This window comes from Heterodontus francisci, chromosome 7 (assembly GCF_036365525.1).
Source record: "Heterodontus francisci isolate sHetFra1 chromosome 7, sHetFra1.hap1, whole genome shotgun sequence".
Taxonomy (NCBI): domain Eukaryota; kingdom Metazoa; phylum Chordata; class Chondrichthyes; order Heterodontiformes; family Heterodontidae; genus Heterodontus; species Heterodontus francisci.
Genome location: NC_090377.1, coordinates 109,559,861 through 109,576,638, shown reverse-complemented (window position 1 = coordinate 109,576,638; position 16,778 = coordinate 109,559,861). Strand labels below are relative to the sequence as shown.

Genomic DNA, 16,778 nt, shown 5'->3' with positions numbered 1-16,778 from the left:
TAGGCTGTACTGAGGGAAAGTCTTTTGGATGGAACGTTAAACTGAGGTCCCATCTGCTTTCCCAGGAGGACGTAGTTCCATGGTACTACTTCCGATGAAGTATAGGGAGGTTATCCTAATCTCCTGGCCAATATTTATCCCTCAATGTCACAAAAACAGATTATCTAGTCATGATTAGTCCTTAGAAAGACTACAGAGAGATTTGCCAGAATGTTACTAGGGTTGAGAGACTGCAGTTATGGGGAGTGGTTGGAGCAATTAGGATTGTTCTCCTTGGAACAGAGAAAGTTAAGAGTTGACCTAATAGTGGTTACCAAGATGATGAGAAGTTTTAGTGGCTCAGTAACCAGAGGTCATGGATTCAAAATCATTTGGCAAGGGATCTGGAGGGGAAATTGAGAATTTTTTTCACTGAGTTGTCTGGATCGGGAACACTCCAACAGGCTCAGTTTTCCACCAAGATAGCCCTGTGAATTTAACTTATCACTACAACGGAGATTTTCAAGAGGTACCCATTCACTTCAGAAACTGTTGAAAGGCAGCTGGTGTGCTCCATGGAAGAAGTTTAAATCACTGTCTATATCTGTTCAGTTAATTTGTCTGTATTGAGATCTATTAACATAAGTGAAATCAGATAATTACCCCATGGGAAATCATGCAGTATAGAATTGGACGAAATTAGAATGTTATCAACCAGAGATATTTTAGAATTGGAAAAGGCAACACTTACATTCTTTTGCTCTATCTGTGCCAAGCCCTTAAGGTCACGTCTAATGTTGCACAGATGCAGACTACAGCTCTTTCCAATGTTTCTAAATCCCACTCTCTAAATCATGGTTTTTAATCTGATTATCTATATGCACACGCCAGCCTCCCAGGTGGCCTCTTTGTCAGACTGTCAATTTAGTGCTGAATTCATGTGGCACTGTTGTCTTGGGCACTTATGGCCACTAGCAACTAGAGTTAGACTGCTGCAAGCTTGTTTCACTAAATTTTGTGCTCCTGGAGGTGAAAGCACAGTGTTCTAACGCTGCTACCTGGTTCCTCGTTCCCAACTTGTATATTCCACATTTCCCCATTGACTATTCACAGTGCAGTTGCAAGTTCTTTGAAGCCTGTATAATCTAATTAGCCTTTTCTCTTTATTGTTAGGCTTGTTTGGAGATCAGAGCAAGCGGAAGGGTGTCGTGGCTGATCGGGTGAAGTATTGCTTATTAATGAGATTCATCTTGTTTTGTTTATCTCCCTGAAGCTAATGAGGGTAGTGTTAAATAGCAGATTGAATGCTCAGGACCTCTTTTTGCCACACAATGAGCTGTTGATTGCAACTGCGCAGTTGAAGGCCTCATAAATTTGTATATCCAAATTTTGTTTTTTGATCTTAACTTTGCCCAGGAGTGATGAAACTTTTGCAATGTATCACTACTAAACCTCTCTCCGTTGGAAAGTCAAGGTGCATAGAATGCTTTGGCTTTACTCTCCACAGGTGTATCAGTAAACCACCATGTGATAATTTGGAGGCAGAGGTCTGTGACTCACTATTGTGAGATTCAGTGGGCCACCACTGGGGTTCCTTGCTCTGTGACATAAGAAACCGCTGGTAAATGAGTTTATCAAATGAGCATAGCCCTTTGATGGTATAATTCTCTGGTAAAGAATTCTTACTCTAGCTCTAAAGAAGTCTGGTTTAAATTGAATGAAAAAGTGAAAGAAATTGATTTAGTTGCCTTGTTGCTATCACAATATGACACAGAAAAGGCCTTCTCCATCCCACCAAGTCAAGCATTCAAACCCATTAACAAACTATCAGTTGCATTAAGAACATAGAATAGCATGAAAAGGTTTCCCTGGTTACGTCCAAATGGCTCAACAAGTTTATCCAGTAAGTAACAATAACAACAACTTTTATTTATATAGCACCTTTAACGTAATAAAACATCCTAAGGCACGTTCCAGGAGCATTATAAAACAAAATATGACACTGAGCCGCATAAGGAGGTAGTAGGACAGATGACCAAAAGCTTGGTCAAAGAGGTAGTTTTTAAGGAGCGTCTTAAAGGAGATGTTGAAGGGGAGAGGTGTAGGGAGGGTATTCCAGAGCTTAGAGTACAGGCAACTGAAAGCACGGCCGCCAATGGTGAAGCGATTAAAATCGGGGATGCTTAAGAGTGCAGATATCTAGGAGAGTTGTGGGACTGGAGGAGATTACAGAGATAGGGACGGGGTGAGGCCTTGGAGTGATTTGAAAACAAGGGGGGAATTTTAAAATCAAGACGTTGCTTGATTGGAAGCCAATGGAGGTCAACGAGCACAGAGGTGATAGGAGAACAGGACTTGGTGCAAGTTAAGACACAAGCCTCAGAGTTTTGGATCACCTCAAGATTACGGAGGGTAGAATGTAGGAAACCAGCCTGCAGTGCATCGAAATAGTCAAGTCTAGAGATAATGAAGGCATAATTGAGGGTTTCAGCAGCAGATGATCTGAGACGGGGTGACGTCAGGCGATGTTATGGAGGTTGAAATAGGTGGTTTCATTGATGGCACGAATATGAGGTTGGAGGCTGATCTCTGGGTCAAATGTGACACTAAGGTTGCGAACAGACTGGCTTAATCTTGAACTGTTGCCAACGAGAGGAATGGAGTCAGTAGCTCGGGAATGAAAATGATGGCTTCAGTATTCCCAATATTTAATTGGAGGAAATTTTTGCTCATCCAGTCTGATAATTTCGCAAAAGTGGAGGAGGCGAGAGAGATGATGGTGCGGTAGAGCTGGGTGTCATTAGTGTACATGTGAAAAATAGCGCTCTGCATTTGGATGATGTTGTCGGGGGGCAGCATGTAGATCAGAAACAGGAGGGGACCAAGGAATGATCCATGACGAAATCCACAGGTAACTGTGTGGGAGCAGGAAGAGAAGCCATTGCAAGTGATTCTCTGGCTACATTAGATAGATCAGGATGGAACCAGGTGAGAGCAGTACCACCCAGCTTGGCAACAGTGGAGAGGCATTGGAGCAGGATGGTGTGGTCAGCCATTTTTTTTGTTCAATTCGTGCAATGTGGGTGTCGCTGGCAAGGCCGGTATTTACTGCCCATCCTTAATTGCCCTTGAGAAGGTGGTGGTGAGCCGCCGCCTTAAACTGCTGCAGTCCATCTGGTGCGGGTACACGCAGTGCTGTTAGAGAAGGGATTCTAGGATTTTGATCCAACGACAGTGAAGGAATGGTGATATATTTCTAATTTGGGATGGTGTGTGGCTTGGGGGGGATCTTGCAGATGGTGATATTCCTGCGCCTCTGCTGCCTTTTGTCCTTCCAGGTAGAAGGGGTTGTGGGTTGGGAAGGTGCTGTCAAAGGAGCCTTGGTGAGTTGCTGCAGTGCATTTTGTAGATGGTACAAACTGCTACCACTATGCGTAGGGAGTGAATGCTTAAGGTGGTGGATGAGGTGCCGATCAAATGGGCTACTTTGTCCTGATGGTGTCGTGCCTCTTGAGTGTTGTTGGAGCCGTACTCATCCAGGCAAGTGGAGAGTATTCAATCACACTCCTGACTTGTGCCTTTTCGATAGTGGACAGGTATTGGGGAGTCAAGAGGTGGGTTACTTGCTGCAGAATTCACAGCCTCTGACCTGCTCTTGTAGCCACAGTATTTATATGGCTGGTTCTGTTTAGGTTCTGGTCAATGGTAACCCCCAGGACAATGACGGTGGGGGATTCAGTGATGGTAATGCCGTTGAATGTCATGGGGAGATGGTTAGGTTTTATCTTGTTGGAGATAGTCATTGCCCGTCATTTGTGTGGCGTGAATGTTAGTGTCAAAGACTGCAGACAGGTCAAGAGGGGAAAGTTTACCTTTGTCACAGTCACATAGGATGCCATTTGTAACTTTGATAGGAGCTGTCCCAGTACTGAACTGGCGGGGCTATGGGGATCGAGCAGGATTGGGACTGATTGGATTGCTCCGTGGAGAGCTGGCACGGCCTCGATGGGCCGAATGGCCTCCGGTGCCGTAAAGGACTGACTCTAGTTGCATTCCATTTCGTAACATTCTTATCAGACGGCCTTGAAAATTGAAGTCATGTCATATAATTTGTTGACACATTGTACAACGGCTAAGCAACTGTTCCTTCCTGCTTGTTTACATTGATATTGTCATTCCTTGATTGTTGCCAGTACAGTCATCTACAGTTAATAAAGGCAAAATAAAATATGTAATCAAAATATTCATTTTTATTTTTTTAATTTAGAGGTTGCACACTTTAATCCAAATTTAATGAAATATGCTTCCCTAATGGATGGTGGGGGTGCACTGCCTGCTGTGATCCAGAGCTGAAATAAAATCGGGAAGCGCTGGAAATACTCAGCAGGGCAGACAGCATCAGTGGAGAGAGAAGCAGAGTTAACGTTTCAGGTCTGTGACCTTGCATCAGAACTGACAAAGTTAAGAAATGTAACAGGCTTGACTACACTTCCTCACACCCTGTTTCCTGTAAGAACTCCATCCAATTTGCCCAGTTTCTCTGTCTCCGATGCACCTACTCTGATGATGCAACCTTCCACAACAGCGCGTCTGACATGCCTTCCCTTTTCCTCAACCGAGGAGATTCCCCCCACTGTGGTTGACAGGGCCCTCAACCGTGCTGACCTATTTCCTGCACCTCTACCCTCACCCCTTCCTCTCGCTCCCAGAACCGCGACAGGGTTCCCCTTGTCCTCACTTTCCACCCCACCAGCCTCCACGTCCAAAGGATCACCCTCTGCCATTTCTGCCACCTCCAGCATGATGCCACCACCAAACGCATCTTCCCTTCCCCTCCCCTGTCAGCATTCCAAAGGGATCGATCCCTCCGCAACACCCTGGTCCACTCCTCCATCACCCCTGACATTGCGTCCCCTTGCCATGGCCCCTTCCCATGCAATCAGAGGAGGTGTAAAACCTGGCCTTTTTATCCCCTCTCTCCTCACCATCCAAGGCCCCAAGCACTCCGTTCAGGTGAAGCAGTGATTTACGTGTACTTTCTTCAATTTAGTATACTGTATTCACTGCTCACAGTGCAGTCGCCTCTACAATGGGAAGACCAAACGTAGATTGGGTGACCGCTTTGCAGAATAGCTCTGCTCAGTCCGAAAGCATGACCCCGAACTTCCGGTTGCTTGCCATTTCAACATACCACCTGCTCTCGTGCCCACATTTCTGTCCTTGGCCTGCTACAGTGTTCCAGTGGAGCTCAACGCAAGCTCGAGCAGCACCTCATCTTTTGATTAGGCACTCTACAGCCTTGTGGACTCAACATTGATTTCAACAATTTCAGAGCATGACTGGCCTTTTTTTATTTTTTTAAATTAAATTATTTTATTTTTTAACCATGTGCCTGGTTTTCATGTGCTTTTGGACACAGCTGCTCGTTATTCTGCCATTAACACTGTCTCTAGACTAATGCTTTGTCTTTCACCACAACCATTCATCACGCTCTTTGCCTTTGTCCGATGACATCTTTGTTATGTAATCTCTCCTGCCCTCTGCCTTATCAGACCTTCCCTTTTGTTCTTCTTCCCCCCCCCCCCACCCCACCCCCCTCCCTGCTTTCACTTGCTCAAAGCCTGTTACATTTCTTACTTTTGCCAGTTCTGATGAAAGGTCACAGATCTGAAACTTTACCTCTGTTTCTCCCTCCACAGATGCTACCTGACCTGCTGAGTATTTCCAGCACTTACTGTTTTTATTTCAGATTTCTAGCATCTGCAGTATTTTGCTTTTATTTTAGTGATCCAGAACTGTACAGGCCAGGAAGGAGTTGGGTTATCTGACTCAGCTGACTTAGGGAGGTGAAAAGAATCAGCCTGGGTTTTTGCTCTTGATTCCGATCCATTTCCCTGAATTGAAAAGTGTATGAATGCGAATAGAATCGAGTGCAGCTGTGATACCCTACACCTTGAATAGTCTGCCAAAGCTGATGTGAAAGTGAGCTTTTGGATGAAGTACCAACTTGTGTGAATCCCCATTCCAGCTTCAGTGCCTCCAAGAGAGAAGAAAATTAAATTTTATTTGGAAGGGGAAAAAAGAGGGTAAAGAATTTAAAGAAATAGTTGTCTGTTGAAGCAAAATACTTGCAAAAGGACAGTTGAGTTAAGTACTGTCAAAGGTTAAACTTCATTTCATTTTTTAACATTTAATATTATTGAAATTACTGAAAAGGGGTATTGTTTCTTCCTTTCTAAATCTTTCCATTTGCATTCTCATACTCTCATGGGGGAGTGCTTTCTAGTTCAGTACGAGTATCTTGTCTTTTTAGAGTTGTTACATAGAATTTACTGCACCAAAACGGGCCAGTCAGTCCATTTATTAGAGACAAACTTCTGTTTATGGCATCTAGTTCTGCTCTCCCTTGAAAATGGAAACACCACCTCTCTACGTCTACTTTATTTTACTCTTAATCTTAAAGATCTCTATCAGATCGCCCCTTAGTCTTCTCTTTTCTGGAGTAAAGAGCCCTAGCCTGTTCAGTCTTTACAGGTCAGCATAGTCTCTTGGTTCTGGTATCGTTCTAGTAAATCTTTTCTGCGCCTTCTCGGGTGCCTCTCTATCCTTTCTATAATATGGCAACCAGAAAGCTCCCCAGTACTCTGCAAGTATGGTCAAACCAAGGTTCTACACAAGTTTAATATAAATTTGCTTTTCAATTCTGTCTCTCCAGAAGTGAACAATGCTTTGTCTGCATTTTTTATAGCCTTATTATTCTGCACCACTACATTTAATGATTTGTGTATTTGTACACCCCCCAGATCCCTCTGCTTCTCTACCCCATTTAGACATGTACTTTCCAAAGAGTACGTGGCCTTTTTTTCCCAACCAAAATAAACACCTCGCAATTATCTGTATTGAAGATCACATGCCGTTCTGCAAATTTATTAATGTCTTCCTGTATGTTGTCACAGTCATCCTTTGTATTAACCACACCCCCCGATTTGATATTGTAAATTTTGAAATTATATATCTGGTTCCTGGTCCAAATTGTTTATATAAATGGTGAACAACAATGGGCCTAGCATCGATCCTTGTCAAACACTACTTCCCACCATTTGTCAGTCTGAATAACTATCTTTAACCTCTATTCTCTGGTTTCTGTTTATTAGCCATCTTACTGTCCATTCTGCTACTTGTCTCCTGACTTCACATGTTTGAACAAAACTTAGAACCGCCTCCCTACTTCTGTAGAACACTAACATTTCTAGCTTTTGCTTGTCCATTCTCACTCTAGGTGGGTGTTGTGATCAGGCCACAGAGAGTTGCTGCAGATGTTTGTGGGTAGAAGATTGGAATAATACTGATTTACGTCAAAATTTTTATTTCAGATGGCAGAAATTCTGCTTCAGTATGCTGACCGAGCTCTGAAGAAGTGTCCTGAACAAGGCAAAATCCAAGTTATGGAGCAGCATTTTGAGGCAAGTGCATGTTGGCCTTTAAAAAAAATTTTTTTTTTTTAAAAAAGCTTGCAATTATTGTACACAGAAAGGTGGTAACAGGTCACGTGAGTTTAGAGCTTATGGATAGTTTTCATTTTCGTGTGTGCAGTGTTATGTCAGGTGCCATAGTTCTGTAACTTGCATGTCTGATGGAACAGTGATGTGCTGTAGCACTTGCTATCAGGGCTGACTGCATCGATGATGTTTGCCTTCTGTAGCATATCAATATACAACTAGTGCATTTTCCCCATGCATAGTAGTAATCAACACCTATCTCCATTACTGTCACTTTTTAGGTTTTCCGTTTCCCAGGATGATTATGAATTTTCCTGTATGTTGTGTCTTGGGTATTAATGTTTTGCTGTCTGCTTTACTGTTTGGGACCATTGACACTATTGGCACTTTGGATCCTGCAAGGCTGCTGAAGAACATTGGACCTAGAGGGACATGGAGTGTAGCAAGTAATATGAGAAAATAGTAGTGTACAGTGCAACCCTTGATTACTTGCAGCTCACTGGTTCAGTTGGTAAGTCCAGCATATAACTGAACCGTACAGATCAGAAGGTGCAAGGCATGTTAGCCAGTCTGTGCTTATGTACCTGATTTCAGCAGGCTAACTGTAGCATTCTTATTGCCAAAGTGCCCAGAAAGGGGTGGCAAAATTAACCAGATTTCCTGGTACTGACCTTTTTTGGGTGTTCTCTCTTTGAAAGTGCACACGGGTAATTTGTGCATCAACAGTATCCAGCTCTGCTGTAATGGCCATGAACTGAGTAGACCGCTGATGCTCACTCCCTGACTCCTACATGAAGAGTAAGTAGCTTCTTGGGCAAGGTGCCATAAAGTGTCCAGCAGCCAGTGAGCCATACCTCAGTAGGTCTCAGTGCCTCCAAGAAAAGAGGGAAGTGGAAATGGAGAGGTGGGGGTGAGAGGGAACACTCTGTTACTGTTATGAGGATGTGATATTTGGTTCTTATTCTGATTGTACATGCGATCTGTTTTTTTAAGCATCATCATGGAGTATTAGGCATATAGTTTGTGATACAAGGATGAATTGTGAACACCTGAGCTTCTGGAACCCCAAATCTCCATAAATATTTCTATGACTAAAATTGATTTTTACTTGTTAATGTTGTTTAGCATGTGGAATAGATTATTGGACAGGATAATGAAGGCAAAAACCCTGGAATCAGGGAAGGTATTTAAGTTGTTAAAAAGAAAAGAAATATTGAGCTGAGATAATATGTTTGCTTGCCACAAACTCTAGAAAAGTGTAAAGAGAAAAAGATGTGTAAAGAGAAAAAGATTAGTGAAGACAATTATAGGTTCCTTACAGTCAGAAATGGTGGAAATTATAATTGGGAACAAAGAAATGGCAGAACAATTAAACACATACTTTAGTTCTGCCTTCAGAAAGGAGGACACAAATAACCTCTCAGACACGTTAGGGAACCAAGGGTCTGATGAGAGGGAGGAACTGAAGGAAATCAGTATTAGTAAAAAAAAATAGTGCTAGGGAAATTAATGGGGTTAAAGGCTGACAAATCCCCAGGGCCTGATAATCTACATCCCAGAATACTAAAGGAAGTGACCCTGGAAATAGAGGATGTATTGATGGCCATCTTCCAAAATTCTGCAGACTCTGGAGCAGTTCCTACAGATTGGAGGGTGACAAATGTAACCCCACTATTTAAAAAAGGAGGGAGGGAAAAAACGGAACTACAGACCAGTTAGCCTGACATCAGTAGTGGGGAAAATGCTAGAGTCAATTATAAAGAATGTGATAGCAGAACACCTGGAAAGTATAAACGGGATTGGACAAAGTCAGCATGGGTTTACAAAAGGGAAATCATGATTAACAAATCTACTGGAGTTGTTTGAGGATGTAACTAGTAGAATAGATTATGGAGAACCAGCTGATGTGGTGTATTTTGATTTTCAGAAGGCTTTTGATAAGGTCCCACGTAAGGGGTTAGTGTGCAAAATTAAAGGACATGGGATTGGGGGTAATATACTGGCATGGATTGAGAATTGATTGACAGACAGGAAACCGAGTAGGAATAAACGGGTCTTTTTCCCGGTGGATGGCAGTGACTAGTAGGATACCGCAGGGATCAGTGCTTGGGCTCCAGCTATTCACAATATATATTTAATGACTTGGGTGAGGGAACTAAATGTAACATTTCCAAGTTTGCAGATGACACAAAGCTGCAGGGGAATGTGAGCTGTGAGGAGGATGCAAAGAGGCTCCAATGTGATTTGGACAAGTTGGGTGAGCTGGCAAATGCATGGCAGATGCAGTATAACATGGATAAATGTGAAGTTATCCACTTTGGTTGTAAAAACAGAAAGGCAGATTATTATCTGAATGGTGATAGATTGGGAAATGGGGAGGAGCAATGATACCTGGGTGCTTGTACACCAGTCGCTGAAAGCAAGCATTCAGGTGCAGCAAGCAGATAGGAAGGCGAATGGTATGTTGGCCTTCATTGCAAGAGTATTTGAGTACAGGAGCAAGGATGTCTTACTGCAGTTATACAGGTCCTTTGCGAGACCACATCAGGAGTATTGTGTGCAGTTTTGTTCTCCTTATCTGAGGAAGATGTTCTTGCCATGGAGGGAGTGCAAAGAAGATCTACTAGGCTGATTCCTGGGATGGCAGGATTGACTTATGAGGAGAGGTTGGGTCGACTAGGCCTAAATTCACTAGAGTTTAGAAGAATGAGAGGGGATCTCATAGAAACCTATACAATTCTAACAGAACTAGACAGGCTAGATGCAGGGAGGATGTTCCTGATGGCTGGGGAGTCCAGAACCAGGGGTCACGGTCTCAGGATACGGGGTATGCCATTTAGAATCGAGATAAGGAGAAATTGCTTCACTCAGAGGGTGAATTCTCTACCGAAGGCAGTGGAGGCCAAGTCATTAAATATATTCAAGAAGGAGATAGATATATTAATGCCAACGAGATGAAGGGATATGGGGCGAAAGCGGGAACAGGGTACTGAATTAGACGATCAGCCATGATCTTTTTTGAATGGCGGTGCAGGCCCAAATGGCCTACTCCTGCTCCTATTTTCTATGAAACAGGGGTGCAAACTCAAACTTGAAGGAGAGAAGATGCACAGACAGTTTAGACTTGACTACATATGGCATGACCTGCCCAGTGGAGCTGGATAATGTGCAAAAATTTAAAGGAAAATTGGATAGATATTTCAAGTAGTGTGTGATTGAATGGTGTTTGGTTTTGGGCTCACCAGATGATCATTCTTTTCTGGTCCTATATTTTTTTAGGTTATTAATTTCCTATAGACATAAACTGAACAAGAGATAGCATGCTGAGTGGTAACTGTGGGGTTCTTTTTAAACAGGGAGAGCACTAACATATTATCCACTGTTAAACACACATTGTGTGTACTCTGGAACTTTGATATCAGTGAAGCAAGGATCAATAAATCTCTTTTATTGAAAGAAATGTACCTCCAGGTACTTAGACAAGGGAAGAGACATATGAAGCACTGACAGTCCATTCGAGGGCAAACTGAACACTCGGAAGGTTCTGTCAGATGGGACACGGACCCTGGTATATACTGGGGCACTTTTTGTGAGCGGGGTGGGAGGAGTTTATCTGGAAGTCCAGGTTTCTCCGCATGTTGTGGAATTTTGACTCCACATTGTGTGTATTTTTTTTCAAAAGCGTCATTGCCTGGAAGCCAGTTTAACTGACAGGTTTGGCTCTCTGTCGAGTGGGATGCAATTTGGAGCAGGCTGCCCAGGAGCATTTGGGTTCATGGTGGTGAGGAGGTGTCGGATGTCCAATCTGGTAGGATGGTTCTTAGGTTTGGGAGGGTCGTTGTCATGGTGGGGATGGGGTTGGCGGGTGGCAGGGGGAGGCCAATGGCAGCAAAGAAGGTAGCTTGGTGGGCTGGGAAGAAGCACTCCTGCTCCTCCTGGCCCACAAGCAGTGCTGTAAAGGAACTTACCTTCTCTTGGAAGCCTCCCTTGAGCTACTGGGTTTCCCAAGTCCTGGGAAATATGGCTGGCAAGTGTAAAATCTGGAGGACAGGTTAAATATGAGGCTCCCAATCTCATTACAATATTTAAATGGCTAACCAACCTCTAGGGAGCAGGTTCGCTGCCTGCACACCCACCACACCCCCGCCACTGTCTCATCTGGAAGTGGGCAGGTCGGAGGCGGGCTGGAATCGGTTTGAGATTTTGAACATTTTTACACTGACCCAACCCTTCTGTTTTGAGGGAGTTAAAATTGCCCCCATAGCTTCTGTATGCGAGAAGAGCAACAGAGTCATACCCAGCAATTGGTATTAGCCTACCCTCGATAATAGGAAATCTAATGGGACGAATAATTAGGAACAAAATGGAAGTGTATAGCTGTGTAAAATAACCTAATGCATAAGCAAAATAGCTTCAGTGTGGGTAGAATTTTTCCTGATCAAACCTTTAGACTAATTTGAGGAGATGACATCCCCAATTGCTGGGGAGGGCATCCTTTTAACATTGTGCACCTTGATTTCTTTAAATGCTACATCAGAGACTCCTTTGCATCTAAGATCAATGCCACAAGGGTAAGAAATGGTTGTGGATTAGTTGCTGCCTATAGGCAAAGACAGTGAGTAGTTGTAAGGCAAACTGGGTTGGGGAGAGCGGAATATTAAGGGGAATGTGCTTGGCGTCCATGCTGGCAAAAGTCCTATGCTGGGTTTATATAAATTACCTAGAATCTCAATGCAATGTAATTAGCTTACAGGTGACACTAAGTTAGAGGGAGGCCGCCATGATCTTACAAAGAGAGCTTGACAGACTTTGCAACTGGGAAAATCAGTGGAAAATGGAGTTCAGTTCAGGCAATTACAAGATACTGCATGTTGAAATTAATTTTAAAAAAAAGGAAGTTCATGTACCTCTTGACTTGAAGAGAATTTGCTAAGGAGAACTTCAAAGAGAACCTTGATACAAAAGCAAAATACTGTGAAGCTGGAAATCTGAAATAAAAAACAGAAAAATCTGGAAATACTCAGCAGGTCGAGCAGCATCTGTGGTGAGCGAAACAGAGTTAATGTTTCAGGTAGATGACCTTTGATCAGAAAAGTTAGATGTAATAGGTTTTAAGCAAGTGAAAGGTGGGAGGGTGAGAGAAAAGAAAAAAAGGGAAGGTCTGTGATAGGTTGGAAGGCAGGCGAGATTAAATGACAAAAGGGTTTATGGTGCAAGGCCAAAGGGAGTGGTAATGGGACAAGTAGAGAAACAAAATATGTGTCTCGCGGAGGTGTGAATGGCAGGATCGTGAGCAGTTGCCATCCGAAAGCAGTGGCAAAAAAGAACAAGTGAAAAGGCAAAAACAGCAAAGATGAAGGAAACAAAATGGGGGCAGAGATTACTAAAATTCTTGAATGCAATGTTGAGTCCAGAAGGCTGCAAAATGCCTAGTCAAAAGATGAGGTGCTGTTCCTCGAGCTTATGTTGAGCTTCATTGGAACACTGCAAGAGGCTGAGGACAGAGAGGTCAGCGTGGAAGCAAGATGGAGAACTAAGATGACAGTCGACTGGAAACTCGGGGTCACACTTGCGGACAGAAAGGAGATGTTCCACAAAGTGGTCTCTTTTACATTGAGGTGCCCAAACACAGGTTAGGTGAATAGCAATTGGTGTAAATTATGAATTCTCTGAATCGTTGATAAGCTAGGCTGAAGACCTTCAGCAGAAGACCCTTCTCATTAACCTAACTGAGACAGAGGAAGTAATTAAATGGGCTGAAAGAGGAGCTCAGCAAAAATCAGTAGGCACAGAAAAATTGAGGCTGGAATATGTGACATTGAGGAATTAAGGGGATTTCTAGTCCTCTAAGGTAAGCATTAAGCTTGACTGACGCATGAACATTGTAAGCAGTTAAAATTCTGACGAAGTGTTGGTAGCCGTGAAAAATTGAAGGAAACCAAGTCTGACGGCTGTGGTCCTTGCATGCTGTCTTAAAAGCGAGCATTTGCTTCAAGCAGCTGTCACTCATTATTAGGGACATTGTCGGACCAGAAGAAAATTGCATGAAGGACAGTTTCTGAGAATAAATCTTTAAGATGAAATCTGTGATCCTTTTTGCCTGCTGTATTGACACGGTAACTATTTGTTATGAAGTAGGAGTATTGACAGCGACTGGAACGTTTCTCTGCTGTCTCTCTGGTGAGTCACGAGTAATAGTTGCATGTTTTGTTAGTTTGCAATGTTGCACAGTTCAGAACAGCTCTGACCTTTACTACAAATCGATGACAGTGCCTAGTCAGTCTTCCCCCTTCTCCCTTAGTGGGCTGCCAGTGTAGGCACCGCTCTCCTTTGGTAAGCATCTCACATGGGCCAGAGAGCATGATTAAGCTGGGCGTTAGACACAGAACCCAGATGGAAAGGAGGCGACAGGCTGAATGCATTGAAGTGAGGTTTTATTGCTTTCACTTTGAGAGGCCATCATGGTGGCTGGACATGGTTGAGGGAAGGGCAGCTCAATATTCCAGGGTATAGAATCTTCAGGCATGGCATGGGAGGGTGTAAAAGAGGAGGTGGCATTACACTATTGATCAAGGAGTCAATTACTGCTGTTAGGCGGGATGATATCTTAGACGGTTCCTCAAATGAGGCCTTATGGATAGAACTTAAAAACAAAAAGGGGGTAATCACTTGGCTGGGAATGTACTACAGGCCTCCAAACAGTCAGGGAGATATAGAGGAGCAGATATGTAGGCAAATCTCAGAGAGGTGTAAAAATCATAGGGTGGTAATAGTCGGGGATTTCAACTTCCCCAGTATCAACTGGTATAGTCTTAGTGCAAAAGGCTTAAAGGGGGTGGAATTCTTTAGGTGCATACAGGAGAGCTTTTTGAGCCAGCACGTAGAATGTCCTCCAAGAGAAGGGGCAGTACTGGACCTAATCCCAGGAATGAAGCCGAACAAGTGGTAGAAGTGTCAGTGGGGGAACATCTCGGGGATAGTGACCATAACTCTAAATTTAAGGTAGTTATGGCAAAGGACAAAGAGGGACCGGAAATAAAGGTACTGAATTGGGGGAAGGCCAATTTCAATATGATAAAACAAGATCTGGCCAAAGTGGATTGGGAGCAGCTACTTGTCGGAAAGTCTACATCAGAGCAGTGGGAGTCATGCAAAAAGGAAATAGAGTTCAGGGCCAACATGTTCCAATAAAGGTGAAGGGTAGGACCAACAAGTCCAGGGAACCCTGGATGTCAAGGGATATAGAGGATTGGATCAGGAAAAAAAGGAGCCTTATGGCAGATTCAAAGTGCTGAAAACAGCAGAGGCCCTAGAGGAGTAGAGAAAGTGTAGGGGGGTACTTAAAAAAAAAAATAAAAAAATAATAATAATTAGGAGAGCGAAGAGGGGACATGAAAAAACAGTGGCGGGCAAGATAAAGGAAAATTCCAAGGCACTTTATAATTATATTAAGGGCAAGAGGATAACCAAGGGAAGCGTAGGGTCCATTAGGGACCAAAGTGACGATCTGTGTGTGGAGCCGGAGACATAGGTGAGGTTTTAAAAGATTACTTTTCATCTGTGTTCACTGCGGAGAAGGACGATGTAGGTGTAGAGATCAGGGAGGGGAATTGTGATATGCTTGAACAAATTAGCATTGAAAGGGAGGAAGTATTAGCTGTTTTAGCGGGCTTAAAAGTGGACAAATCTCGAAGCCCAGATGAGAAGTAGCCCAGGCTGTTATGTGAAGCAAGGGAGGAGATAGCAGGGGCTCTGACACAAATTTTCAAATCCTCTCTGGCCACAGGAGAGGTACCAGAGGACTGGAGGATAGCGAATGTGGTACCATTATTCATGAAGGTTAGCAGGGCTAGACCAGGTAATTACAGGCCAGTGAGTCTAACATCAGTGGTAGGGAAACTATTGGAAAAAATTCTGAAGGACAGGATTAATCTCCACTTGGAGAGGCAGGGATTAATCAGGGATAGTCAGCATGGCTTTGTCAAGGGGAGATAGTGTCTAACAAACTGGATTGAATTTTTCAAGAAGGTGACTAGATGTGTAGATGAGGGTGAGGCAGTTGATGTAGTCTATATGGACTTCGTTAAGGCTTTTGATAAGGTGCCGCATGGAAGATTGGTTAAGAAGGTAAGAGCCCATGGGATCCAGGCACATTGGATCCAAAATTGGCTTAGTGGCAGGAGGGTTGTTTTTGTGAGTGGAAGCCGATGACCAAAGGTGTACCGCAGGGATTGGTGCTGGGACCCTTGCTGTTTGTCGTGTACATCAATGAATTAGATGTGAATATAGGAGGTATCATCAGTAAGTTTGCAGATGACACGAAAATTGGTGGTGTCGTAAATAGTGAGGAGGAAAGCCTTGGATTACAGGACGATATAGATGGGCTGGAAAGATGGGCAGAGCATTGGCAAATGGAATTTAATCCTGAGAAGTGTGAGGTGATACATTTTGGGAGGACGAATAAGGCAACAGAATATACAATGGATGGTAGGACCCTAGGGAGTACAGAATGTAAGAGCAGACAGGTTATGATGGACTTGTATAAAATGCTAGTTAGGCCACAGCTGGAGTACTGTGTACAGTTCTGGTCACCGCACAATAGGATGTGATTGCACTGGAGAGGGTGCAGAGGAGATTCACCAGGATGTTGCCTGGGCTGGAGCATTTCAGCTGTGAAGAGCGACTGGATAGGCTAGGTTGTTTTCCTTAGAGCAGAGAAGGCTGAGGGGGGACCTGATTGAGGTATACAAAATTATGAGGGCCATTGGTAAGATAGATAGGAAGAAACTTTTTCTTTTATCGGGGGGATCAATAACCAGGGGGCATGGATTTAAGCTAAGAGGCAGGAGATTTAGAGGGATTTGAAGAAAAGTTTTTTCACCCAGAGGGTGGTTGGAATCTGGAACTCACTACCTGAAGAAGATGGTAGAGGCAGAAACCCTCACAACATTTAAGAAATGTTTAGATGAGCACTTGAAACGCCATAGCATACAAGGTTACGGGCCAAGTGCTGGAAAATAGGATTAGAATAGATAGGTGCTTGATGGTTGTCACAGACATGATGGGCCGAAGGGCCTGTTTCAGTGCTGTATGACTCTATGGAAGCGGGTAAATATGACACCGAGTGATGGGCCAGGGAGACGAGAGACAGTGTGCTTGGCCTCGGTGGCAAAGTGTTCAACATCCAGTGCTGCCTGCTCATTAACCTTCTCCGCATCCTCCTTGTTGGTTGAGGAATGGCGATCAGTTTTGTCCTCTTCATGCAAGGTCTCTCCCCTCTGCAGGGCTAGACTGTGCAGA

At 43.6% G+C, this 16,778-nt stretch overlaps 1 protein-coding gene across 2 annotated transcripts in view; it reads left to right on the top strand.

The window, feature by feature from the left end:
• The window catches only part of vps8 (VPS8 subunit of CORVET complex), a 715,536-nt gene that overhangs the window by 152,497 nt on the left and 546,261 nt on the right, over positions 1-16,778 (top strand). For both annotated transcript variants that reach the window (XM_068035875.1, XM_068035876.1), the window contains exons 18-19: positions 1,153-1,199; positions 7,353-7,442. In XM_068035875.1, the coding sequence (XP_067891976.1) occupies positions 1,153-1,199; positions 7,353-7,442 (137 nt within the window). The remainder of the gene's footprint in view (positions 1-1,152; positions 1,200-7,352; positions 7,443-16,778) is intronic.